This window comes from Mastomys coucha, unplaced genomic scaffold (assembly GCF_008632895.1).
Source record: "Mastomys coucha isolate ucsf_1 unplaced genomic scaffold, UCSF_Mcou_1 pScaffold21, whole genome shotgun sequence".
NCBI classification, from domain to species: domain Eukaryota; kingdom Metazoa; phylum Chordata; class Mammalia; order Rodentia; family Muridae; genus Mastomys; species Mastomys coucha.
This window is the reverse complement of record NW_022196904.1, coordinates 103675574-103703000: the sequence shown is the minus strand read 5'-3', so window position 1 is coordinate 103703000 and position 27427 is coordinate 103675574. Positions and strand designations below refer to the sequence as shown.

The following is a 27427-nucleotide window of genomic DNA, read 5'->3' as shown; positions in this document are numbered from 1 at the left end:
TTTTTTTTTTTTCTTAAGGAACCTGAGACCAAAGCTGGGAAGACTGTGGCAGCTTCGTTTGCCTCAGAAGGCACTGAGGCCAGCAAATCTCTCTGAGCTCTGAATTTGCATTGGATCCTCATTATGACTTCTCCCAAGCTTGTGAAAAATGCCCTCCCTATCAGTTTCAGTTAGAGAAAGAAAAAAGTCCTAGACTCTGGCTAAGGGGATGTAGGTCTCAGGTCCTGGCTCCACAGCTATTTAGTTTGGGCTAAAATGCTATGCAACGGTTTCATAGGAAAAGCAGCCAAGGTGATTCATGTGGAATGGCATGGAGCTAGCTCTCTGGACAGTGGCGTGAAGGTTAGATTATAGAAGGCTTCCTGATCAGAGGGTGGGCATGTCCCTTCATGAAAGGTATGTAAAGGTGCAGGACATGTGAAAGGGGGAAGCAGGAAGGAGAGCTACCAAGGAGTTTAGATGAATTATCTCATGGACAATCCCAGAGCCCCCGTCTAGGACCTGACAGCAGCACTTGCTCTGGGGTAACACTGGGAATCGCCTGAGCTAGCAGATCACGCTGTTGGCTTGGGCTTGTTTAATTTTATAGAAAGCTCTGGGCTCTAAGCCCAGATGCATAACAGTATGAATTATTCAGACAGCTTGGATGAGCTGTTATGATGCTGGCAGGGGCCACTCTATAGTGCGTAGGCTGTTGATGGAAAGAATCACAGAGGAGTTGGGGTGACTGTGACACAGCACGGTAGAGTTTTATGTCTCTGCTTGGGGAGAGGAGAGGGTTGCCACCATCATCATGAGACAGCTGGGCTCATTCATGGGTGTCTGGGTCGAGATATACTGAGAGGATAGACTTCAGATTGCTCAACTAGAAGCAGCTAAGACATAGGAATGGCCCAGTGCTCACAGTGGGCTCCAGAAGTGTCACGAGGAAGACCACAATGGACTTGTCACATAGGTTCCAATGTGAGTTCCTTCCTGAGTGTCTGAAGCAGGATGTTTTCAGCATCGGACTCCCACATGAGCTTCTGCTACTGGAACTCATCCTGCCATCTTCTAGACTGAAAAGACACGGAAGGTAGCCCTGCCCCCAGTCTACCCTTAGTTTGCTCTATCCCACGGACCAGACGCTGTAAAGCTGAGGTGAAGATTAGGATTAGAAGACCTGGTTAAAATTCCAGTTCTATGTGGACTTCTGAACTCATAACAAACAAACCCTGACCTCCTGAAAACCTGCTTCTTCCCTTTAAAGGTGTGTATTGTGGAGTCTGGGGAGATGGCTCAGTGGGTAAAGTCCTTGGTACACAACTGTGAGGGCCAGTGTTCAGATCCCCAGCACCCAGATAAGTACCAGGTAGTCATAGGAACCCTCCTATAATCCCAGCACATGGAGGACAAGGTCCCAGGACAAGCTGGATTAGCCAAGTGACTGAGTTCTGGATTAAGAGAGCCTGCCTCCATGTACAAGATGGAAGGCAATCAAGTTCAGAATATCCAGGGGCACATTGCCTTTAATGCTGTACAGTCTAGCTCAAATTCTATCAGTTCCCATGTCTCCACCTATGCAGTGGGAGTGGGCTCTGACTTCTACACAGGGCTTAGAGTAAGTTTCAACAAGCACTCAGAACATTATCAGGCACATAGTAAACACTATGGAAATGCAATACTGTTTTTAATAATGATCCACGGCACCTATCATCACCATCATCATCATCACCATCACCACATCACTGTCATAGTGACCAGTTCCAGCTTTAGATAACTCAGGCTCCATGTCTCCCCAGCTCTTACCAATGTCTCCCAGTCCTGACTTTCACAAGGCTCACACTCAGGGAAAGTTAATCATTCACTGTGCAATGCACCAGGAGCCAAGAAAGAAGAAATGATGATTGAGACAGATGGAGTTTTGGAGCAGGGACTTTGCCTTGTCAGCTATTAATCTTCTGAAATGCAGAAAACATGGGTAGGAAAATCTGATTTCAAGCATGAGCTGGGCAAGGTGCTCAAATACTGTGAATCGTGGACTTTTTGTGTGTACTAGACCACTGATGCTCATCTCAGAGGGTGTGTGTGGACCAAAGTCTACCTATGCAAAAAGTACCAGCCTGAAGCCTCCACAGGAGGAATAAGCAGAACAGCATAGTTTTTTTGTCATTAATATTCAACAAGACTCATGGCTTCCCTTAGAGAGGCTATGGTAGGGCGTGGCTCAAAGCATCAGGACAAATATCTGAACCTTCTAGCCATGACTGTTAAGTCCAGGCTACACTGGGAGCCTGGAGTTGTGTGGGCAACTGGGAAGAGAGTGGGAGAGGTCAGGAAATGGAGAAAGCAGTGACCAGATAAGGCAAACATATTACCATGCTGCCTGTTCAGACTGGAGTTCGACAAAACGAGAACTGCAGGCTTATTTTTCCACCAGCAAGACCAGACACTGTGGTAGATTAGGGATGTGTCTTAAAATCCCACCGTTCACAAAGGTAGGGATGATGGTCCCAGGGCCTGGACAGCCTCCTGCCACAAGCTAACAACAGGGCCAGGATGAGAACTGCCTGTGGTCCTTGCCCAGGTCTTTTTCCCACTGGGCATGCCTGGAATCAACATTAACCCAGGGTGGGTTCCAGACCTCTGAGGAGACTAACTAGCAGGAAGTTAAACACTATCTTTGGCTGAGATTCAAACTCACATCTGCCTTCTGGTGTTTTCATGAAAGAAGAACACGGGAAGCAGGGCACAGGTAGTGGGCATTGTCTCCATGAGTAGCAGCAGCACACAGAAAGGAGGTTTTGAGTAACTGGGCTAGCCAAGATTTGCCACTTATTTTTTAAAAGGAAAATGTTCTTTGTTCCAAAAGAAATTCAGATAAGTCTATGTGAATTTAGTCACCAAACTGGAGTTGAGAGTTTGAAGAATATCTTTGTGCCGGGTAGTGGTGGCGTACGCCTTTAACCCTAGCACTTGGGAGGCAGAGGCAGGCGGATTTCTGAGTTCCAGGCCAGCTTGGTCTACAGAGTGAGTTCCAGGACAGCCAGGACTACTCAGTGAAACCCTGTCTCTAAAAAACAAAAAAACAAAAACAAAAACAAAAAAACAAACAAACAAAAAAGAATATCTTTGTTCTGCATAATATCAGGTGACCTCTACAGGTCAAACCCCTCCACCAAGCTGAATGGCCGAGTCACAGAATCTGTGGGCCAAACACAGATAGCCCAAACACCCTCCCTACTTCCTTTGCCCCAGTACTATCATATACATTCAAGTAAAATCTCAACTAATGCCTCCTAAAGGGAGTAGTAGCCATGATAGTCACCTTGGCTATGATGCGGCACAAAGGAGCCCCCTCCTGGGTCAGGCTGAACAGGTTCCCTGTGGTAGACTCCATGATGTAGATATTGTCTGAGGTATCTATTTTTCTCACAAGTGCCTAAGAAGAAAGAAAAGTCAGCCGGTTAACTCATTTATATCTACCCTCTGCTCTTGTTTTTCCATGGAATACCAGTGGGTTCTTGCTTCTAACAGCCCCTGTGAGATCTACAATCCTGTCCTACCTACTTGTGGGAATGATAAGGCCCTAGGTGTAGGTGAGATCTCAGCTCCGCTGAAAAGATGCAGCGATGAGGAATCATTTCAAACCAATAGTGCATGGAGATCAAATGAGCTCTACTCTGGTTCCTGAAGGCCGCTGCAAACACCAGTTGGTTGTGCTATACATTCACAGAGATGACAGAAACCACGGTTGACATAAACAAGCATCAGTGTGACAGAAAAGGAGTGCCCACAGCTATGGTCAAAGAATTTGCTCATTTTGAATGGCTGTTAAACAGGGATGAACTCCAGCTGGTGATGGGCTCAAGGACTGAGACAAATATGCTCCAGTAGCACAACCCTACCTGGGCTACATTTGTACTGCAATAGAACCATGACAAATAGTGACAACAGAATTCTACTGACAGGTAGGTAACTCCAAGAGTAACGAATGCTGTACTCACCAAAGATGAAACACTCTACTATGTGTGAAGAGGGTTGCATATAGGACCACAAAATTAAAGAAGAGCCAGGAAAGCCATTAACAAATAAGATATGAAGATGATTCCTAGAAGGGTTTGGCTAATTTCTGGGGGAGAGAAGTCTTACAAATTGAAATCACTTCGTAATCAGCCATTAGCTTTGGCACATGTGACTTATTGATTATCAGCTATTCTTACCTACTAATGAATGCAGCTGTTCAAGTTTCCCCTAGAAACTGTGGATATGGGGACCTGCCTTCCTGGGCCTCCGATGAGAAGACAAAATCTGCATAATGTGGGGCAAATCTCAGGTATCCTTTCAGTGGCTCTCTGTTTGTACATATGCATGTGTGTACACAAGTGTATATATACCTGTATATATGTGTTTGAGCATGTGTGTATGTGTTTGTGCAAGCATGTATATGCATGTATAGATAAATATATTTGTGCATGCATATGTGCATGTGTGTGTAAGAATCTGCATATGTGTGTATGCGTGTATTTGTCTCTATCTCCCCATCTAATATTTTGATACAAGGTCTCTCACTAAACCCAGAGATCACCAATTCAGTCAGTGAGCTCAGGAGGGTCTTTCTGTCTTCCTCTTCAGCTCTAAAATGTCAGACACACACTACTCCCCTGGCTTCTTTAACATGGGTGGATCTGGGATATTGAATTTAGGTCTACATTCCTGTACAGAAATCAATTTTCAGTTTGAGCCATCTCCTCAACCCCTTTTTTTAATTTGTCTTGAAACAGAGTCTCATGCAAGTCATGCTGCCCTTCAATCTACAACTCTCTTGCCTCTGTCTCTGAGTGCTGATATTATAGGCATGTATTGCAATACCTACACTATTTATTTAAATATTAAAATGGCTATGTTTTTAAATAATCCTAGTATTGCAGAAAGGACTCTTGAAGGAAGATTCAGGCTCTAGTCTCAGCTTGCCTTCAACTCTCTATGCTAATCAAGAATGCATTTGGCTAAAAGCAGATTCTGAAACTAAAATGCCTGAGTTCCATCCAATCTGGCCCTGCCAATTGTGATGCTCTGCCCCGGAGCAGATGATTTACTATAGCCTTTCTTTGTCTCGGTCTCTCTGACTATACAGTGTTGGAATAAACAGTATCTGTCTCTCATGGAAAGGATGTTCTTATGCCAACCTTGTCAACATGCTCAGAGAGAACGTCTGGAGGAACCTACCACAGTGAAGTAAAACATCATTAGCAGTCATCATTTTGTGGGCTTGAGAAAATGAGATAAACTTCTTAGGAAAGTGGGTGATACCATGCCATCTTGGTTTCATCACTTATAAGATGACTAAAGTGAAGAGATTTGGGTCTCTTTCTCTCTTTTGTTTTCTTCACACACAGCATGTTAATCCTCTTCATAGAATAGCCTTAAATTAAGTATATATTTAAGCAAACTGCATTAAAAACAAAAATTTTTATTCTCTAAGATTCAGTTATGTACCTTCTACAAGGGAGTCAACAAAAGCTAGAATTGCTAGCTAAGATTTGTCAGCACGGACCTCTGTAATGAACATGCAGGTTACGCTCCTTCCCCACTGTTTCCATGAGCAGCTACACAAGGAATACACACTCAAATGGAGATGTAGATTTCATATATTGGGGTCCTGTACCTAAATGATAATTACCTAATGTTCCTGATGAGTGTTTGCACTTGAAGCAAATTAGCATTAAATTAAACAATTCAAGCCCAATGTCTTCTGCAATCAACTGCTAATACTAGACCATTTAAGTCTGGGAATAATTTCATGTTAATGTCTATACACATATATACAGCAATTACACCCCAGATTTATCTCAAGGACAAAGAAAAGTTGTAGGCATACTTTCCTACAACATAAATTTGAAAGACAGATCAAAAGCTCTGATGGAATCCAGAAAGCTCTGAACAATGGCAGTCTTTAATTCAACTCTCAATTCACATTTGAGGAACGTAAAGTGCACACAACTGACCAAGGTCAAACACACGTGGTCTCTAGGAGCTGGACTTTGTCACCAGTGTGATGGGTAACCCTTGTGGCCAGCCTTATTGGGTTTTACATCACCATGGAAACACACCTGTGGGTACATCTAGAGTGTTTCTAGAAAGGTTAAACTGGAGAGGGGAGACCCATCCTGAAAGTGGGTGATACCATGCCATGATCCAGGGTCCCAAAATGGATAAATAGACGTGAGCTAAACCTTATGTTCCTGCTGCAGTGCCTTCCCTGTCATGATGGACAGCATCCATCTTTCAACAGTAAACCAAAACAACTCTGTTGCCCCTTTAAAGTTGCTTTTGTCAGATACTTTGTCATAGCCACAAAAGAGTGACAAATACTCCCTAAGACTCTGCATTTCTGTTCTGGTGGTCAATAGTCCCATTAATAATGTGCACGTGACTTCCCATAGACCAGAAAAGCTAGAAGGCAAAGCAAGTGTGCCATCCAGTCATATCAACAGCACTCACTGAATCCTGGTTTGCATCAGCATCTATTAGTCAGTGAAGTCGCCAGAGCTCTATAAGAGGCAGAGAACTGACCCAGAGCCTTCTGCTGATACCAGGATCTTCCATCGTATCCCTGCTGAAGCCACACTCCCCCTGCATGAGTTATAGGTGAGGCTGAGCTCAGCATGTCTGTGGTATGGAGATCTCCCCCAACTGATGCCTTTTTTTTCATTCTCTAAATCTTTCCTCCTACTCATACCCTTTTCTTTGTCAGACTTGAGCACAGCTTTCCTGATCATCATCAGATTCCTCTCTTTATCCCCAGGAATGGCCTATCTATCTTGGTAACTGATACACACTAATACATTTCTAAAAGTCAATTTTGGGAGGGATTATTTGACCTAATTTTTGTATTTTAGGAAATGAGGGAGATATTGGAGACATTCCAAAAAGATATTTCTTTCTAGATCATAAGAAGGGTGGTCAAAGATTGTAGACAAAATAAAACAAGATATGCTTAGCAAGGTGAGTGACAAATACTTTGTTTGTTTGTTTGTTTGTTTGTTTTTGAGATAGGGTTTCTCTGTGTAGCCCTGGCTGTCCTGGAATTCATTCTGTAGACCAGGCTGGCCTCAAACTCAGAAATCCACCTGCCTCTGCCTTCCAAGTGCTGGGATTAAAGGCATGTGCCACCACTGCCAGGCAACAAATACCTTCTTAAAAGACAGACCACATAGACATGAAACAACAACAACAAAAATAACAATGTCTTAAAGACCAGGAGAAAAGGGCACTGAGGAGCAAGGATGTGTAAAGTCTACCAACTCTAAATAAGACACTTGAAAGTACAGCATATGTCAATTGCATCTCAATCAGAAAGGGCCACTGAAAGCCAGTGAAATCTGTCAGAAGATTAAACTGAATTGGCTATAATGTATTTCCAGGAAGAAACCAGGAAAATAGTGTGAGACTTTTCCTGAAGCTTTAGATAGAAAGTGTGTAGTTGGACAAAGTGGGCCAAGGAGTATCACCAGGATCCAGAAGATCTGACAGGGCAAAGTGGAATAAAGATAGACCCTGATCTATTCCTCCCAAAGAAGGTTGCGCTCTGCTAACTTCTCCCTCGAATTCTGATGCCTTGCCTGATCAGTAGAGGCCAGTGTCTGGAGGTGTGGTATGCCAGGATTCCCAGGACCAGGTCATAAGAAGCCTTCCACCCAGGATGCTTGGGATAGTCCCTTATGGGACCTGGGGTGGCATGTAAGAAGTTTGAGAACCCTGGAAAAGCTTCTGGAAGAATCACTGTCTATACTCTCCACTGAGAAGAGACTTATAACATACATACACGGGACAGAAGCTACCTGGAGGTCAAAAAACTGTCTTCTAACTACATAACATCTTATTGAAAAATGAGAAACATGGTGCTCACTCAGCTAAGCCTCACCCATATACACATTACTTAACCCTTACGATCATGAAAACTATCATTGGGTTTGTTTTTATGCTTTAACAAGTTTATAAAGCATAGACAAATGCCACAAAGATCAGCACGGATGCTCCAAAGGGTAGATGGATAAAAGTCCAGATCAAAGTTCTAGGAATTGGGATGAGGAACTGCTCATGTCCTAGGGAATAGACTGGAGAAATCATGACTCGGGGTGGAGGGATAGCACAGAAAGACTGAACACCATGGACAGAACCTGGAAAAGTATCAAGTGAAGCATTAACTGTTTCTCAGCGGTGAAATATCTCTTGACTGGCAATACCCCATTTAGGAAGGTAAGTGTAGATAAGGTGTGAGAACCAGAGGCTTTTGGAAGACCTCAAAGTGGCTGATTACATTTCTTTCAAGAAGAAAAATTATCCCTAAGTCTAGACAAAAATGGAAAACAAAGGACAATACAACAACACAAAAGAATGTGCTAGAGAACTACAGTATATGAGAAAAGCTACATGGATCCAGAGGCCATATCGAACCTGTATGAAAAGGAGAGTTGGGTGGGGTCTCTTTGGAAGTGATAGTATAGCACTGGACAAGAGAGAAGCAGGGACCCAGATCACTATTGAAACACAGTGATGCAGCCCAAAGAAGTACTACTCAAGTCTGAACTGTTCAGAGGTATGGAAAGATGGTTCTAAGAGCAGTGTCTGTCTCCAGAGCTAATCCTCATAGCCCAGAGGTGTCAGGCTGCCCAAGAGTGGAAATCAGAAAGAAATCTTCCAAAGGAGCCAGGGGACCCAAGTCCAAAACAATCTTCTCGTGGGAAGTAGGAACAGCAACATCCTGGCATAACATTATTTGTGTATACAATTTTGCATATTTTTAATTTGACAGCTAAAACTTTTCAGCATAGTATTATGTAATTTCCCATAGACTATATGTATTGACATAAAAGTAAAATCCCTGTATCACTCAATGTAGTCATTGTAATTTGAATATCAAAACATCTTAACATCACCGTCCATTTAAAAATATGTGAAAAATATTTCTTTGACATTTTTATAACTTCTCATCAATAAATTTATATCCCCAGTGTACTTTCCTCTCAAAATTTTCCTTAATGTATTAAACTCAAATTTTAAAGTGTGTGAGATTGATCACCCTTATGATACTTATCACTGATATTTGACATTTTATTTCATATACTTTTACTATAAGGTTCTGAATGTTACAGACAATCAAACCCAAGCTCTTTACCATCAGAACAGTTGGTAAACATGGAAAAAATTTAGTAACTACAAATTTTACAAGCTAAAATGTTATTGTAAGCATATCTTGATGGAATGGGTATTTGAAATATATTATATTATATTATATATAATCAATGGGATTAGTCAAGCTGCTAGTAATTAATTTTATGATTTTAAGTATTAGATATAATATTTCTAGTATAAATACTTTGACAAAAAAGACTTTAATTGCTCTTTTAAATAGTGCACATCAAATCTGAAAAAAATTAAAAACCAAGCCCATCACATTCAGAATAATCTGCATCATTTAGGTCTTTGGCTCTTCTGCGATACTTTTCTTTCCAGCTAGTGTCACAGTCTAGGGATGAGTATGAAAAAATGGCTGAAGGTAATGGCTTTCACTTAAGTACGAACTTAAAGCAGCCATTTTAAAGACTTGATATACCCTACCACTCTTCTCTTTGTTCTGATCCAAGAGCCATACACAATTCCAGAATAAAATAGATAGAAAAGATAAAATAACTAGAGAGTCCTCACCCCCAATATACATTCCACCACCTATCTGAATTGAAAAAAGCCCACACTGGAGAAAACAGACAATTTATAATGCCCTTCTCAACACTAAAGTGCAAAATCTTTTGAAACTAATCATGATAGCCCAAGGGCTTTATTGTTCCTAGATAAAGGCTGCTCCTTTACTTAATTTCCCCATCTGCAGGATTTTGGGGGACAGGGGATCTGGAATGTGTGATAAGCATATGTTTCCTCTAAGAAGTTACAGAAGTGCTAGCAAAACCCACATGCATTCCTGGGAGATTAAAAAAAAATGAAAATTGAAGATCTACAAATAGATTTACTTAGAATGCTATGTGCTTACATGTCTCCTGGGACTCTGCCAGGAAACTGAGAAAAGCAGTGCATATAACATGGTTCAGAGATCACCAGCTCAGGTCACCTAAAAGAGTCCTGCCAATGCAACCCAGGTGCTGGTAACACATCATACAGAGGGAGCAAAACATGAAGGTTATTCAGCAATGCAGGGTGCCAAAGAATGCACACCAAGCACATCCATGTAAAGTACTTGCAAATTCCTAACTTTCCAGAAAGGAGAAAAATGTCCAAATGTCCTTCTGTGAAAACAGGGACATTTTTCTCCCATATATGGTAAATACAGAAGCATAATTAATCTGCAGTGGCTCAGTTCCCCTAGCAGGTATATGTTCACATGTACTGTGGCTATGGACAACTAATATAAATACTCTGACTGGCCTCCTGTCCAGGCCACATCCAAGACTGTATTCTCTTTTTTCCCCTTCAGCTGTAGTGTATATTTAAGACCTCTGGAAGCCCTAGGGATGAAATCTAAAGACAAAATGATGCCTGGAGTCTGTGCCTTTCAGGCTGAGAGCTGACCTATTACCATTTCCTTGGTGTGCAAAGCAGTAATGAGGTAATACTGGGTCTGAGGTACTAACTTTCTGGGCACTGCAGTTAAGTTTGGCAAGAACCTGTACCAGGCAATTTCCTGAAACCCCCTCCCCATTACTGTGGAGATAGCCTAGACTGTAGTCATGAAGGAAACCAGACTGCCTGTATTGGCTAACATTGGTTTCTGATTGGACAGGCTCTAGAATCATGTAAGAGAGACATACCTCTGGGCATGCTTGTGATTTTCAGATTATGTCAACTGAGCTAAGAAAGCTCATCTTAACCATGACCGGCACCATTCTAAGGGCTGGGATCCCAGAATAAATAAGGAGACTGGGAGCTAAACACTGGCATTTGTCTTTCAGCATCCTCACTGCAGATGTGACATGACCTCACTTGCATCCCTGCTGCTCTGACTTGGACTCACGTGCAAAGTAAAGTCAGAATAAACATCCTCAAATTGCTCATAACAGATTTTTTTGACAGCAATGAGTAATGAATACACCCCTTGCTAACAAACTGGAAGAAACACCCCTGGCTGGGATAAACAGTAGAAGTGAAGTTCGTTTTCCATTTGCTTTTTATCCATTTACTTTTTAAGATGGAAGAAACATCTGGAAATGCTACTTCTTCTCTGGCAAGTGCACTTGGGCTGTCTCTGCCCTTGCTATTTAATCTCACTGCAGCCTTGCTTTGCCTGCTCTGGACAACATTCGAGCAAAATCTGAGAGTGGCAAACAGAATCAGAAGGAAGTGTTAGGCTGATTGTCAGGAAATCCATACATGATTTCATGGCCATGACATGAACTGCCTCTCAGCCTCCTAGAAGCAAACTGATTGCTGACAATGAACCTACTATGGAGCTGGGTTATCCTTTGGGGCAGTTGCTTCAGGAAGATGAAGGATGCCCCACAGACAGCTGGCTTCCCTCTGCTCCATCTGCTACCAGCCTAAACAATACCCTCCTTACCAAGTAGTTAAAATAATATCAGTACACAATTATGAAATGGGGATACTCCTGTGGCAAAAAAATTAGTCTTCTTTTAAGGCAGAGCATACTTATAGTCAATAATATACAATCCAGAAAGTGTCACCAAGTACCTTGTGTTATTTCATTTACCCCGACCCAACCCACTGTAACAGCAAGGAAAGCTAGGGTTAGAAAGATTAAGAGATTTGCCCAAGCGTGCAAAATGACTTAGTAGCAGTCAGGATTTAAACTTCTGGTTCCAAACTATATGCCTAGTCTACTACTTCCACCCCATGATGTCCACATTCATAGAATTACAGCTTGTTGAGAGAGAAGGACATTCAGTCCAATTTCAGTCTACTGTCTCTGTCCTCCAATCCTTGCTGGCCTGCCTTAGCCATGGGGCTTTCCTGGGACAGCCCCTCCCATTGCTGGGAAGCCCCACTACACCATATGTGGTATCCTGGAGGTTATATCCAATGACCCTAGTACACTTCTCTTGTGTACTCCAAAGCATTTTGTTAGATTTTAATATCCCTTTCTAGATTGAGCATCCCCTGCTCCCTCCAAATATTCTTCAAAACCTCCATCTCCGGCACCTCCCTTTGTTTTTGGAGCTTCCTCTGGGTGTATGTGATGAATAATTATCATTGTCAACTTGACTAGATTTGGAACCACCTGGGAGATACACTTCTAAGCATGCCTGTGAGAATGTTTTTTAGAAAGGTTTAACAAAGATGGAAGGCCTACCCTGACAGTGGGCCGTACCATTCAGAAGCATGCTAGAATCCCAGGAAGAATAAACAGAGAGGAAGGAAGAGGTCTGCTGAGCATTGGCTGTCTCCGCTCTCTGCTTCCCTCTTCTCAGACGGGAGGTGTACAAGCGGCATGTTCCTGCCACTGAGAACCTGTCACATGGACCAGTCCTCTCTCAAACCATAGGGTTTGAAGTCTTCTTCAGACTTCAATATTTCTGTTCATCACACACTAGATTTCATGCCAACATGGACAGACGTGTTTTAATGCTTCAGTTTGTAGCATGAACCCTAAAGTAAACACCCTTGCTCCCCCATGTCATTGATAACACTGGTTCATTAACCAAGAGTGCTTATGTCAGAGCACCTGTGCCCGAGAGCCCCAATGTCCTTACGGCCCCAAAGCACAAATGCAGCCTTGAGATCCTCATTCCATTTGTTTCTGATTCTAAGGACAAGAAGAGTAGCCTCTGAGGACTCTCCCGTGGCTGAGGGTAAGAATACTTAGGATCAGTTGCACTGGCACAGGTGTAGGAACAGGGACCAAGGGAGGACTTGCAGGAGAATCAGGCCATAAGAGCCGGGCCCTGTGCAAAATGGAATACACACAGGAAAGGATGAGAAGAATCTTTGAGCTCATTGGAGAGGCTGATTTTGGAGAAAATCAGACTTTTATTATTTATGGGAGGTTTTTATTTGGTGGTGGGAAAGAATGGTAAGTATGTGACACAGTATTCCTGAACTATAAATAACATGTAAATAGCTCTTATAATGAAAACCGTATGGAGCCTGCTGTATTGGAAGGCGTCAAGAATATCAAGGTCAGAAGAGGGAAATAATGTGTATTTAACCCAGCCTGTCCACCTGCTCTTCACTTCTTACTTTCATTCCTGGAAAAGTTTCACCTCACAGATCATGCAGGGAGTAGAGAAGAGAGATATTAAGGACCTCCACATAGATTCTATTGTGAACCAGTTTATGGTACATCTGTTGTCAGACATCAGACTGCACCACACCCTCTTTTTTTTTTTTTTTTTGGTTTTTCGAGACAGGCTTTCTCTGTATAGCCCTGACTGTCCTGGAACTCATTCTGTAGACCAGGCTGGCCTCGAACTCAGAAATCCACCAGTCTCTGCCTCCAAAGTGCTGGGATTAAAGCCATGCACCACCACTGCCTGGCCACACCCTCTTTCTGGAATCATGTATGAGCCTGCCTAGAAGCAGAGCAAACTTTCTCTGCTCTGTGTTCTCTGTGGCCAGGATTTCAAAAATTGGTTTACCCTCCTGCCCTGCTGGTAGTTTAAGTTCTTCAAGGTCAGCAGGACCTCTGTGTGCACTGTGAATAATAGTTCAACAGAGAAGATTCAGGGAACTGAGAACAGAGCTGAAGGACACCCCTAGGCTCTGAGACCACCTTGCTGTGTGACTTTGGTTGAATCTCTCTCCTCTCTGAACTCCAGTTCTCACTTCTGGAAACTCCAGAGTTGGGTCAGATGTTCTGGAAACTCTGACTGAGTCTTGACAGTCTCCACCTAGATCTTAAGGAAGGCCACTTTGCATTTTCTCCTGGTCTGGCTGAATCACTCGGTGCCCTTCCCTCCATGCTGATCCCACAGTATCTTCTGTCTCCCAATCCACACTGACCTGCACTTCCCGTGTGAGGGCAAGCTCCAGTAGCTGGCCAAAGTGCTGGCCCAGCATGCTCAGGGTCTCACTCACGCAGGCCTTCATTGACTTCAGAACATGCTCATTTTCCACCTGGAGGCACCTGGGAGGAAGAACCAGGGAATGGGTCACCAGAAGGGGTGCTTGGTGGGACCACAGCTGCTGCTAGGGCAAACCTGGCTTGCTCAAACCATGCTGTGTGGGAAAAACAGACTAGAGGGAAGACACTGGTTCCAAGAGAATCAGGGATGGAATCTGCCAGCTTGATTGTCCCCTGGCTTTTGGTACATAGAGAAGTGCTGGACTCATCGCATTGTCCTGTTATCTGAAAGTGCTATCACCAGAGAGTGGCGGTCAGTGGGTTCTCCCTGGGACAGTGGGCTGTCATTAAGGTCAAGTAGTCTGGTCTCAGCGGTGCCTGGGGTGGAAGGGCAGTTACCTTTGGAGAAGGTGGTACTCTCTCTATAGAGCTTGTAAGAATTGCTGCCTATGCATAAATAAGACTCGAACAATGACAATACCAATGGACACATTAACATGAAAAAGGTAAAGTTTGAGGATCCCACCTCAGACGAACACCTACAGTCAATGACTGACTATGAGAGAAGAGTTAGTCTTGCTTCTTATTGGTTGTTCAATCCAAAGTGATCAGCCTTGAAACTATATACACACACCACCAAAATAGAAAAAAATAGATTCGGAAAGTTGTGTGTGTGTGTGTGTGTGTGTGTGTGTGTGTGTGAGTGTGATATGTATACATATATACACAAGTATGTATGTACATAATAATAAAATGATAGAAAGAAAAAAGACTCAGTTGACAGTGGGGGCATGAGAGGGCATCGAGGGAAAAAAGTAATATAGTTCTATTTCAGTTCAAAACTTATTTTTAACAGGAAAAACAAAGAATTGCTGCCACAATATGAAAAAGAAAAAAGAAAAAAGCTGCTTCCAAAGTTTTTCTTCACAGATGAGAAAAGCAGAGGGGATTAGTTGAAGTCCACCCCGTGACCTGAGAATACTCTACCCAGAAAGGCAAAAGGCTCTCTGGCTTCCCACGGATGCCAGATTCCAGATCTGAGGCATGATGGGTAAAGGAGTATGTCAACACACACTCAGGTTATATGTCAATATGAGGCTGAGTGTGTGTGTGTGTGTGTGTGTGTGCATCTGGGTGTGAACTCATGTATGTTTATGCTGTGAGAGAGTGGGGAGGGGCTGTGGGTGGATTTCTGTGGTCATATGAGTGTGTGTTTACGTGGCTGTGTGAGAGAGAGAGGGTGTCGATGAACAGCTCTGTCTCTGTGCATGTGTGTGGATGTGTGAGTTCAGCTTTCACCTTCCCTGGCTCCAGCCTTCAGGATGGAGTCCAAAAGAGTTCTCCAAGCCTGAAGGAAACCTTTCCCCACTATCAGCCTACCTCAAACAACTTTCCTCTAACACCCAAGGCTCTCTTCTACCTTTCCCTAGCCTCTGATCATGGGACAAAAACCTCATGGGAATCTTCATTATTTCATTTAACATTTTGGTTTTATTATGCAGCCCTTGCTGGCCTAGAACTTATTATGCAAACCATGCTGGACTTGTAGCAATCCTCCTGCCTCTGCCTTCTAAGTGCTGCACTTACAGACATGCATCACTATACTGACTTCAAAATAAACTTTTGAGGTTTCCGAGAATACCCAGATAGAGGAACTCCAGTCTACCACCACCTAGTGCAACCACCGACAGACACCCAGAGAAGAGACTAGTCCTTTCTAGAGCCAGAAGGTTGACTGGTCAAGCAGAGAGCACAGAGTGCACTTACCTCTCCGTGACCGCAGAGAGCTCGGAGCACTTCTCCATGAGCAGCTTCTCTGCCTGTAGTAAAAAAAAAAAAAAAAAAAAAATGTCAGCATGATTCCATTGAGGACTAGCTGCTGCACTGGGCACTCTGGGGCATGAAGGTGGAGGGGGAAATGGTCACAGAAATGAGAGAGCACACGGGTAGCCAAGGAGGTCAAGGTCAACTGCTTTGAGAGATTATGAAAAGCTGGCATGCAATTAGTTATACTGTGGGATCTGGGAAGCCTCAGGGAGAAAGCTATTTAAGCTGCGTTTAAAGAATGATTAGACACTCACTGCCTGCACAATGAAGGAAGGAAAAGTTTAAGATGAAAGATGAAAAAAAGAGAGAAAAATCATGATGAGGAGGGTAGAAGTTCAGTGGTTCACTTTTGACTTTGGTAAGATTCTAATACATTCTGGAATCAGAAAAGCTGGGTGTGAACCTTCCTTTCACCATCCTCTGCTTAACTTGGGGCAAATAGCTCAGCTTCAAGGGTCTATTTCCTCAACCATGATGGTATATCTGTTCAGTCAACTGCTTGACATGTTTTATACATTATTTATTATGCAGTCATCCTCCCTGGATAAATGCTGCTATACTCACCCACAAGCACTAAGACACAGAGGAGTCAAGTAGCTTGCCAAAGTCACACAGGGTAGACTGACAATTGAAGCCATTCTCTCTCTACTAGGATTTTTTTTTAAAAAAGTATACTTAACCACTGTCAGGCTGCTCATAGTGGGTGTACAGGTTAAATAAGATATTTAGAAAAAAAGGTAACACCCATCACAATGCCTTTCAAAATTATATATTCACTGAATGTCCTCACCAGCCTTCTCTATTTTATTATAAGACAAGGGAGGCTACTGGCCAGGGAAGGTTCCGGCTTCAGAACTCAGGAAGGCATTCCCACACCCAGCACCTACGAACTCTATCCCAGCATGGCTGACCTGGCCCATCTCCTGCGAGGCTGTCCTGGTGATGGTGCTGTACTCGCTGACCATGGAGCGTGCATGGCACGTCAGACGCACACTCATGCTGTGCACACGTGCCCAGCGGTCCTGGGCCAGCTTCTGCCCGATCCTTCGAAGCTCTGTACTGATGACCCAGCCCCGCTTCAGGAGCAGCTGTAGAGGATCTCCTGGGCCAGGACCACCTGCTAGGATAAGGTCACCTTGCGTGTCTTCCTCCAGGCTGATGGGCTTTGCCTGCAAGACGCACATGCACTCACACTCTGTCATGAGCTTCAGATCCTCCATCCAGCGCTGAACCGAGTCTACCTGCATGAAGTGTAGCCTGCAACCAGGGAACAGTGGCAGAGTGATTGCCAGCACCCTACCTTTTCCAGACAGTTCCCATTCCAGGCCATTGATGTTCACAGAGCATCTAGTTTGAGCTCAGCATTATCTTTCCAATTCTTTTCATTAGTTCTCATCTTCGCCACCAAACAGCTAATAAGATGGGGGCACAGTGCCTTGAGGGCAGGTAACCAGACCGATGAATGACAGGCCATGACTCCTGACAGAAGGTATCAAATAAAAGTGGCATAAAGTGAACTGTGGCAGACCTACAGAGGCATATTGTGTGCATTTTCTTAAAATAATGCCTTCCAGAAAGTTGGTAGCAATGAAAACAGTTTCCCAAAGAAACAGAAAATGCAATATACAGAGTACAAACAAAAAAAGCAAGACAACACACAAATGATAATCTAGAGAAAATATTCAAAGGAAAGGTAGAAAGCCTAAGGGTTCTTTGGGCTGATGGCACCAAAGCCTTTTTCCCTTCTGTCTTTAGACTCTCCTCTAATTTCCAGTTTGTCTATAGTGCGAATGTAAGCTTATAGCAAACCAGATTAACTCCATTTACTCAGTAACTTCAGACATTAAAGAGACAATGAACACATTATGAGTTCAATGTATTTAGTATCGTATACATGCTGGGACTGTGGGGAAGCCAACAGTGGGTTTCCACTCACAAGGAGCTTCGAGGCATCTTAAAGAAAGAAGATATGTGAGGAATGAGAAGATGCAGGAGCCTCACCATCATCTTCCAGTATGACAGGACAGTTGATTACAACTTTAATCCGCCATGTATGAACTATGAATAAGCTTCTGGCACTGGGATTCATGGCTCACTGCTTCTAGTGTGAATGCAAATGCAACTACCCACTTCATGCCACCGCTGTGATGCCTACCCAGTGAACTGAATCCTCTCAAATCATAAGCCAAAATAAACTCTTCCGTACGTTACTTTTCTCAGGTTTTTGGTCACAGCAATTATTTGGACAAACTTAATACATCTCCCAGCAGAAAGACAAAGCTTTGACACTAAGCTGTATTAATCAAATCCCCTCTGTGTGCTGCCAAACTAAGCATAGAGTCATAGCAACTGGAGACTGTTGCCCGCACACGATGCTGATGATGGAACTTCGGCTGTTGAGGAGAAACTCCAGGATCACTAGGGTCCAAGTGTCATTCCTGATGCCTGTTAGCTCCAGAACTCTGTCTGAAACACATGAGAATCTCTAAGCAGATTTTAATCAGCAACCTCCCAGAGAGTGAAGGTCTTCTGGGGATTGAGAGCAGGATGAGGCTGAGATAAAGACAAAGATAAGGAAAGGCGCTCTCAGAGGAGTCGGCTGTGACGCAGGGTACTGTTGTTTGGACACCTGGAGGCAGAGGAGGTATACTTGAGATAGGCCAGTCAAAGAGACAACGAGTCAGTCCCCCAGATTAGATTTGTGCATTTGGAAGAGCAGGAACAGTGAGGAGACAGAAAGAACAGAAACCACATCTTTTGGGTAGGATCCAGGCATTAACCCTGAAAGCCCCAGCACACTGTTGTAGGGTGATGGGACATCACAGAGGGATGGAGACCGGAGGAGACAAACGACAAGTAAATCACAGCATGTAGAACCACATACCAGGGCCAGCTTTCCATACAGTCCTTGAGAATGAGCATGAGCCAGAGCACTTGATTTTCTGAGTAGACACACTCACCCCTGGCTGGCCAGGGTGTGTTAGCCATTTATCTGTGACTGCGACAAAGCACTCAAGGTGATTTGTAAGGAGGCAAGAACTGGTTCTGTTCATGGTTTCAGAGCTTTCAGCCCATGGTTACTTTGTTCCCTTGCTTTGAGGACTGTGGTGAGGTGTAAGTGCTTCTTTGGAAGCCAATGCCCCGGGCAATCTCACTTGCTTTCCCTAAGGCCCTGCCTCTCATTCGTCCTCTCCGCAGCAGCACCGCCAGCTGGAAGCAAAGTGCTCAACAAAAGAAATTTTGGAGAACATCTAGGAACCAAATCATAGAGAGTATCAAGACCCCCAGTGTAACCTCCAGGGGGGAGCTAAGAAGGAGAGAAGGAGACTAGAGCCATGAATGCCCCAGGCCTAGACCCATCATGGAAAGCCTGTTCCCAATGCTCAAGCATTGGTCAAACTCCTCACCTCCAACCCACACAGGAGGCACACTCAGTCCTTGCTCTTTAAAATCTATGATAAGGATGAGAAAGACAGATCATAGAAACTGTGTAAATTAAAGTCTCAATCAATTCCTCAGTCTCATAGCAAAAGTAGATTGACGAAACTATTGATTTCTCTGCCATGTGCATGTTTGTGCCTGTATAGGCCTGTTTGTGGTTATGAATTCATCTAGGTGTCTATATTACTAGATACTCTCCTGTGTGTCTGTGTGTGGGTTTATCTCCCAACCTGAGCAAGTGCTGAGATGTGTGTGTGTGTGTGTGTCTGTGTGTGTGTGAGTATGTGTGTGTGTGCCTATGTGTGTATGTCTTTACCAGTCTCCAGTCTCATGTCACATAAACCTTATTTAAAATAAAGAAGGTGAGGCTTGAGCATGGGTTCAGTGACTCAGTTCCAAAGGAAATACTAGAAAAATACTAGAGGCAAGTAACTCTGTAGTGAAGACTGACACCATATGGCCTGGTGATCAAGGTCGGCGTCAGGAAGGTTAGATCATGTTGATAGCATGCATCCAGTATGTTAAGGGGGGCATGTCAGCACTGTGGTATTCTTTCTTAAAAATACATGACTTTAATCTCATAGTGAAAAAGCATCAGACAAATCCTAGTTATGGGTTTGTGCTGCCTACCTTTATGTCAACTTGACACAGCTAAAGTGCTTTTAGAACAGGGACACTCAGTTGAGAAAACCCTCCCAATCTAATTCCATTAGATTGGAATTTGGGAAACCTGTGGTGCAATTCCTTGATTGCTGATGTGGGAGAGCTCAGCCCATTGTGGGTGGTCCAACTTCAGGGTGGGTGATACCACTTCAGGGTGGGTGGTCCAGAGGGTGGAAAAAAAGCCAACAGACATCTGAACAAGCAATGAGGAACAAGCTCATAAGCAACTCTCCCCTATGGCCTCTGCTTCAGCTCCTGCCTTCCAGTTCCTGTCTGTGTTTCTGTCCTGACTCCCTTTAATGACATGATATGAAAGTGTGAGCTGAAAGAAACCCTTGTCTCCCCAAGTTGCTTTTGAAGGTTGTGTTTTGTGACAGAAAAAGAAACCCTAGCTAAGATGGGATCACCCCACAAAACAATGTGACTCTGCTCCTTTAAACTGTCAGAGTCATCGAAACAAGAAAAATGGCAGGAACCATCATAGGCCAGAGAAGACCTAGGGGATATGTTGCATATATGCTGGGAGGAATCCTGAAATAGAACGTGGCATGTGTGGGCAAACTAAAGAACTCTAGATATCATCTGAAGTTCAGTTAAATAGTAATGGATCTGTAACTGCCCCTTAGTGTGACAAATAAAACTTATGAATGATCAGGGAACCTAGGCTTGGAGCCAGGAGAAACACATCCTGCTGTCTTTGCGACTTTCTATACATCTAAAGCTGTCTTCTTATGGGCAATGTTTTTAAAACAATGACGTTCTCCCAGAATGAACTTCACTCCCTTGCTTCTTCCTCAATCAAAAGCCTGAGCTGAGCTGGTTATCCCACCATATGTAATGAGTTTCTCTGGAGGAAGGCTTGTGGAACCTGGATAATGAGCAGGAGTGGAAGCTTCCTCAGAGAACCTTGGGGTGGAAGGAAAGGGGAACACTGCTTGGGCTGTGGGACAAACCCACTGACTTTGTTGTCCAGTGGGGCCTCCTGATTTACCCTTAAAGCTTATTGCAGCTGAATCTCACTCAGGTGGCTTCTTGTGCCTGTGCCTTCTGCTCCCTGTGAAGCTATGCCTTAAGGCCCTTCTTATTAGGTCCCAATGCCCCATCTCCCTCCTCAATCATAAAAAATAAAGTGTTAGTGTTATGGTTTGTATATGCTCAGCCCAGGGAGTGGCACTATTAGAAGGTATAGCCTTGTTGGAGTAGGTATGTTACTGTGGATGTGGGCTTTAAAACCCTCATCCTTGCTGCCTGGAAGCCAGTATTCTGCTAGCTGCCTTCAGATGAAGATGTAGAACTATTAGCTCCTCCAGTACCATGCCTACCTGGATGCTGCCATGTTCCAGCCTTGATGATAATGGAATAAACCTTTGAACCTGTAAGCAGCACCAATTAAATGGTGTACTTATAAGAGTTGCCTTGGTCATGGTGTCTGTTCACAACAGTAAAACCTTAAGACAACCAGAGTTTCCTGCGTTGGCAGCCTGTTGTCATCCATCCTAGGTTAACAAGGCTTGCACAATGAGTGGCATGTGAGGAGAGACAGAACCTACACAGACAGCTTCCTGGTCCTTTTCCTTTCCAGAGATTGTTATTGTTATTGAAATTTAACACATGTACATAAAAGTAAAAGATTGCGCTTAATACATTTTCCTATGGTCAACATACACACATAACCAGATTTTTTAAAAGGGAAGAAGCAATCCACCATGTGATCATGTCAGCAATTTAGGAAGCAGAGACACGAGAATTCCTTCAAGTTCAAGGACATCCCAGACTATAGTGTGAGTTCCAGGCCAACTTGGGTGACAGAGTTAGATATTCATAGTCATCATGACCTATGTACAAAGCCAGATGAGACTACATAAGACTGTCTAAAAAGTAAATAAGAAAGATTAGCAAATCTATTGAGAAGAAGGGAAGAAAAAGGGGATTTGTGGAGGGGCCCCTTGTACATCTACAAGAAAGTATAAGTTATTGATAAAGAATAGAAATTTATGCAACTATTAGATACTTTTGGACCAAGATCTTATTATAGTAAGATGTCACAATAAAATAATGTTACTCTTCTACTGAACCATCATTTACTTAGTGCCTGAGATGTGCCAGGATGTAGGATCAGCCAGGAAACAAAACAACCGACATTAATCTCCTTATGGAGAAGGCACGTGATAGGCAGAAAGTAAATGATAAAATAAGTCACAATGAAATACTCAAGGAAATGAAATGATAATCAAAGATTTTCTATTCAGCCATAAAAACTCAAATAGATATGTATGAATCCTGGGCTCCCAGGAAAAGTGTTCTTGGAGAATAACCCTTGAAGAGTGGTTAAGAAAGCGGGCCATAGAAATGGCTCAGTGGTTAAGAGCATTGGGTCTCTTCCAGAGGACCCAGTGCCTATTCCCTGGCTGTACATGGCAGCTCACAACCATCTGTAACTCCAGTTCCAGGAATCTGATGCCCCATTTGAACTCCATAGACACTGTGCATGCCTGTGGTACACATACATGCAGGCAAGCAAACACTCATACATATAAAATAAATAATTTTTTATATAAAATATGGTTAAGGAAGGGCTGAAGTATTGTTCCGCTCCAGGGTGCTTGCCTATCACGCCCTGTGTTCCAGCCTCAGCAGTTAAGCAGACTATTAGGAAAATAAAATCATGAAGACATTGACACTGGTTAATAGAGCTGATGATAAGAGAAGAGTCAAAGGCTAGACCCTGGTCTGTCTGTGACTGCAGCAGTAGAACAGATGTAGAAAGGAACTTGGAAGCTAATGCTGGGCTCTGATGGAGGCCTTCTGCTTCTGCTTTTCAAGATGCCCTCCATAGAACTTTTTCTCACTGCCCTCCATAGAACTTCATTCCACACAAGCAGATGTGTGCCCCACGTGTCCTCACAGAGTCCAGCTGGACATTCACTCTTCTACTGAACCATCATTTACTTAGTGCCTGGAATGCTCCAGGAAGTGGGATCAGCCAGCAAAGGAAACAACCCACATTAATCCCCTTATGGAGAAGGCACATGATAGGCAGAAAATAAATGATAAAAATGGAATAAATGAGAACTGTGTGGTGTTCTGAGAACTGATCATTTCTACTGAAAAAGTGAGGCAAAATCAGGGGCATCAAAAATCTTCTGTGAGGCACAAGGTCATTGCCATTTTAAATGTGTGGTCATGGTACAGTTTCCTGAGACTGTAAGTCATGAACAAACTCTCTCAGGAGTCAAGAAGATTAGCCATGATAAAACATGGGAACTATGTGTTCACCACAGAGGATGGGACCCAGGCACAGGCCCTGGGAAGGAACTAATAGGGAGAGAGGGTGGCTAAGGTGGAGTGTATGGGAGAAAAAGTAGAAGGTGAGCTCAGGCAAGGCCAGCACATCAGTGGCTTCTGAGGCTCTATAAAAACTTAGAGGTTTGTTCTGTGTAATAGAACGTTTCTTGGCTTCTCTTAGGACTATCATCACAAGTATCATTTGGGACCACCCAGCCCATTTACCTCTCTACAACCCAAACAATGGTCTAGGTTCTAACACATTTATTCATTCTCTCTCTCTCTCTCTCTCTCTCTCTCTCTCTCTCTCTCTCTCTCTCTCTCTCTCTCTGTGTGTGTGTGTGTGTGTGTGTGTGTGTGTAGTGTGTCTGTCTCTCTCTCTCTTTCTCCCTCTCTTCCTCCTTTCTCATCAAAAGAAGTTGTAGATTCATTTAGAAATGGCCTAACCTCTATGATGCAAAACTATACACTGTTTACTAGACAGCCAACTAAAGCATAATAATTTATGCAGTGAGTTATAAATAATTGACAGTGTGGTCAGGGCTTTAACTTCCAACCCTTCTGCTTCAGGCACTGGTGACGCCCAAGCTAAGTGTTGCATATGTCTTCACTGTGCCTCTGCTCTTCCTGCCAGTCCCATGCTGTGTGGCACCAGCGTGAATCTCTCCAGGCACTGGGCAGACAAGTCTTGAATTCTGCATCCCTATCCATATCTAGTGAACACGGGAGCTGGAGGCCTTCACCTCTCTGCAGGGCTAAATAGCTCAGACAGTGTGATTTCCCCACTCACCAGGAGAGAATCTGTGCACTACTAGAAACATTAGTGAGCTTTTCTTCACCTCAGAAGACCGTACAAACTCTTTACTCACCCATTATGTGGTAAATGCCCCCTCTGCTCTTCTGTTGCCTGTCTCCACACACTATCTTCCCCAAGCTATGTTTTTACCCCAGGATTAACCAGAAACTACCGAGGTTATTATTAATCTTGTCCACTTAGTATTTGCCTTGTACACTCCATGATATTTTCTTTTCATTAAACTGCTCGTCATAACATGGTGAGAGACTAGATCCTACATTCTGGATAACTCCAGGTGTCCTGACAGAAGGAAGTGGTACCCACCAGCAACCTGGGTGCACAGGTCTGAGGGCAATTTATAATGCATTTTAAGGAGGCAATCATTCTGTAGTCTGTAGTACTCTCTCAAGAAATAGGAAACTTGGAGGGCATCTGACATTTTTCTTTTCTTTTTTTGAAACCTAACATAGTTTCAAGCAAAACAGATTTTTTTTTAAGCCTTATTTATTATTATACATAAGTACACTGTAGCTGTCTTCAGACACACCAGAAGAGGGCATCAGATCTCATTACTGGTGGTTGTGAGCCACCATGTGGTTACTGGGATTTGAACACAGGACCTTCAGAAGAGCAGTCAGTACTCTTAACCACTGAGCCATCTTGTCAGCCCGTTTTCTTTTTAAAGATTTTTATTTATTTATTTATTTATTTATTTATTTATTTATTTATTTATTTAATGTGAGTATATCTCTGTCTTTAGACACACCAGAAGAGGGCATTGGATCTCATTACAGATGGTTGTGAGCCACCATGTGGTTGCTGGGAATTGTACTCAGGACCTCTGCAAGAGCATCCAGTGCTCTTAACCACTGAGCCATCGCTCCAGCTGCAAAACAGTTTCTAAGAAAAGCTATGAGCAGGAGAGATGGCTCAGCGGTTAAGAGCACTGACTGCTCTTCCAGAGGTCCTGAGTTCAATTCTTAGCAACCACATGGTGGCTCACAACCATCTGTAATGGGATTGGACGCCCTCTTCTGGTGTCTCTGAAGACAGCAGCAGTGTACTCATCATATACATAAAATAAATAAATAAAATCTTTAAAAAAAGAGAGAGAGAAGCTACTTACTGAGAATTATGATAATTAATAACAAATATCAATCAACTTGACAAGATGCAGACTCCCATAAGAAAAAAAAATCTGGATTTGTTTGTGAGGAATTTTCTACAATAGCTTAAGTGAGATGGGAAGAGTTACCCAAACTCAGGGCAGCACCATTCTAGGAACTGGAGTCCCAAAGTCAATAAAAAGGTGAAGGCAAGCTGACTATCAACAATTCTCTTTCTGCTTCCTGATTCTCTTTCTGCTTCCTGACTCCAGACACAGTATGATGTCCACCTCACACTGCAGCAAATGCCACATGACCAGCTGTCTCCAGCTCTGCTGCCATGGCTTCCAGACCATGGTGTGTGCCTTCAAACTGTGAGCTAAGGGAACCTATCCCTCCCCCAGTTGCTCTTGTCAGGCATTTTATCACAATGATTAGAAATGTGGCCATTACAAACATCTTCTGCATACCCAGTGCATGTGATCCCTGAACTGTACTCATAGAAGCTCTTATCCTCACTGAGAGAGGCTCCTGCAATGTGCTGGTGATGAAGCTAAAACTTGGGTCCAGGTCATGAGGCTCACTATTCTAAGATGCTAAGGGACTTGAATCAGGCACCTGTTTCTGGCATAATGAGCTAGCATACACCTTCGACAGTTGTTTCCTCTCTAATGACTCAGAGTCCTCCTTTGTTAACTTGGATATTCTAGGTGCCTTTAGCTTGAGAGAAGTTATTGATACTCCCTGACTTTCATTAATTCCTTCATGAAATTATCTTTGACATTGATTGATTGGTTGGTTGATTGATTGATTGATTGCATGTGTGACAATTCACATGCACAAATGTGGAACTCCCAGCAGTTGATTTTCTCCTTCCATCATGTGAGTCCCAGGAATCAAACTCGGGTGGTTAAGCTTGGCAGCAAGCACCTTTACCCACTAAACCAGCCCATGGCTTACCTTATAACCTCTATGAAGGTATGTGTGTGTTGGTTCTGTATATGTCTGAGAGTCAACAGAAGAGAGACCCAACTAAGAGGCCCCGCCTATGCCAGCCACCCACTTCCCATCTTAACGGCTATGTCACATGATGTTTCTGCTCTGGGCCTCAGTCTCTCGCCTTCTTCCCCATTTCCAATTCCTGTCCCCAAGTCTTTCCAATCTCTGAGTCCCAACCTCTCACCTACACCTTCTCCTCACAGACTGACTTGCCTCCTCTGAAGGAGCCTCTGGATGAGTTCATGTCTCATACGCCCCGTATGTCTGTCTGCATGCTCCATAGGACCCACTGTCTGTCACACACTGGTCTCAACTGTTTAAATCCTTGTAAACCATCTATCTACTAGATCCCAGATCCTTACACTGTGAGTCACCACCTCATAAGGGATTACATCACAAAACGGTTCCCAAATGTGTGATAACCAAAAACTAACTCCAAACCAAAAGTGTAGTGATTCTGAGGTATGCCTCAGACATACTCAGACAATACTAGCTCCTCTTATACCATGAGACATTACTGCAGAGTTGGTTCTAAACACACCTAGGAACACTTCGCACTGTGGGTATCGTCACACCACCCAACTGCAGAACAGTGCCTGAGACACCTCAGCTCAGGCATGAGACTCCTGTTACAGTTAGATAATTGTGCACCCCACTGTGCACACGGTATTCTGCTCTTGGGAAGACGTGACTGTTCAACTGTAGAAAACAAAGACTCTTAGTAGTTTCTTATCATCATCCGCTGCATGTAAATATAAAATTAGCATATCCTTGAATTGTATTAGAATGCTTGACTTTAAAATTGCTACTCCACTTACTAATTTGAGCTTCATAAAAAAATCTAATTAATTTTGACTTGGGATTAGGTTGGAATTATCTCACAGTTTCTGAAATGGCACATGCATACTTCTGTATGTGTATTTACATGAACAACATTCTCAGTATTGACAATGATAAAATTATTTAATTATAAAGTCAAAATACTAATCAACTCCAAAAACAGAAGTTGCCCTATGTTTTTCAAGATCAGACACTCAGCTAAGATTTTATTTTTATGCAAAAAGAAACAGCATATCAATCTCCTTCGCATACAGATATGTCTTTCTACTTGATGAAATTGTATGCATACAAAAAGAGTTGCTTTAAGATAAATGTATTCCAGAGTACAGGTACCCAATGAAGGAGCTAGAGAAAGGACCCAAGGAGCTGAAGGAGTTTGCAGTCTCATGGGGGAACAACAATATGAACTAACCAGTACCCCCAGAGCTTCCAGGGACTAAACCACCAACCAAAGAGTAC

General features: G+C 43.3%; 1 protein-coding gene across 4 annotated transcripts in view; it reads right to left on the bottom strand.

The window, feature by feature from the left end:
- The window catches only part of Insc (INSC spindle orientation adaptor protein), a 79565-nt gene that overhangs the window by 40594 nt on the left and 11544 nt on the right, over positions 1-27427 (bottom strand). For 3 of the 4 annotated variants that reach the window (XM_031387973.1, XM_031387972.1, XM_031387974.1), the window contains 4 exons: positions 16750-17095; positions 15779-15831; positions 13951-14074; positions 3308-3421 (listed from right to left, as the gene is read on the bottom strand). In XM_031387973.1, coding sequence (XP_031243833.1) covers positions 3308-3421; positions 13951-14074; positions 15779-15831; positions 16750-17095 — 637 coding nt within the window. The remainder of the gene's footprint in view (positions 1-3307; positions 3422-13950; positions 14075-15778; positions 15832-16749; positions 17096-27427) is intronic. The other variant, XM_031387975.1, reaches the window with a different exon arrangement.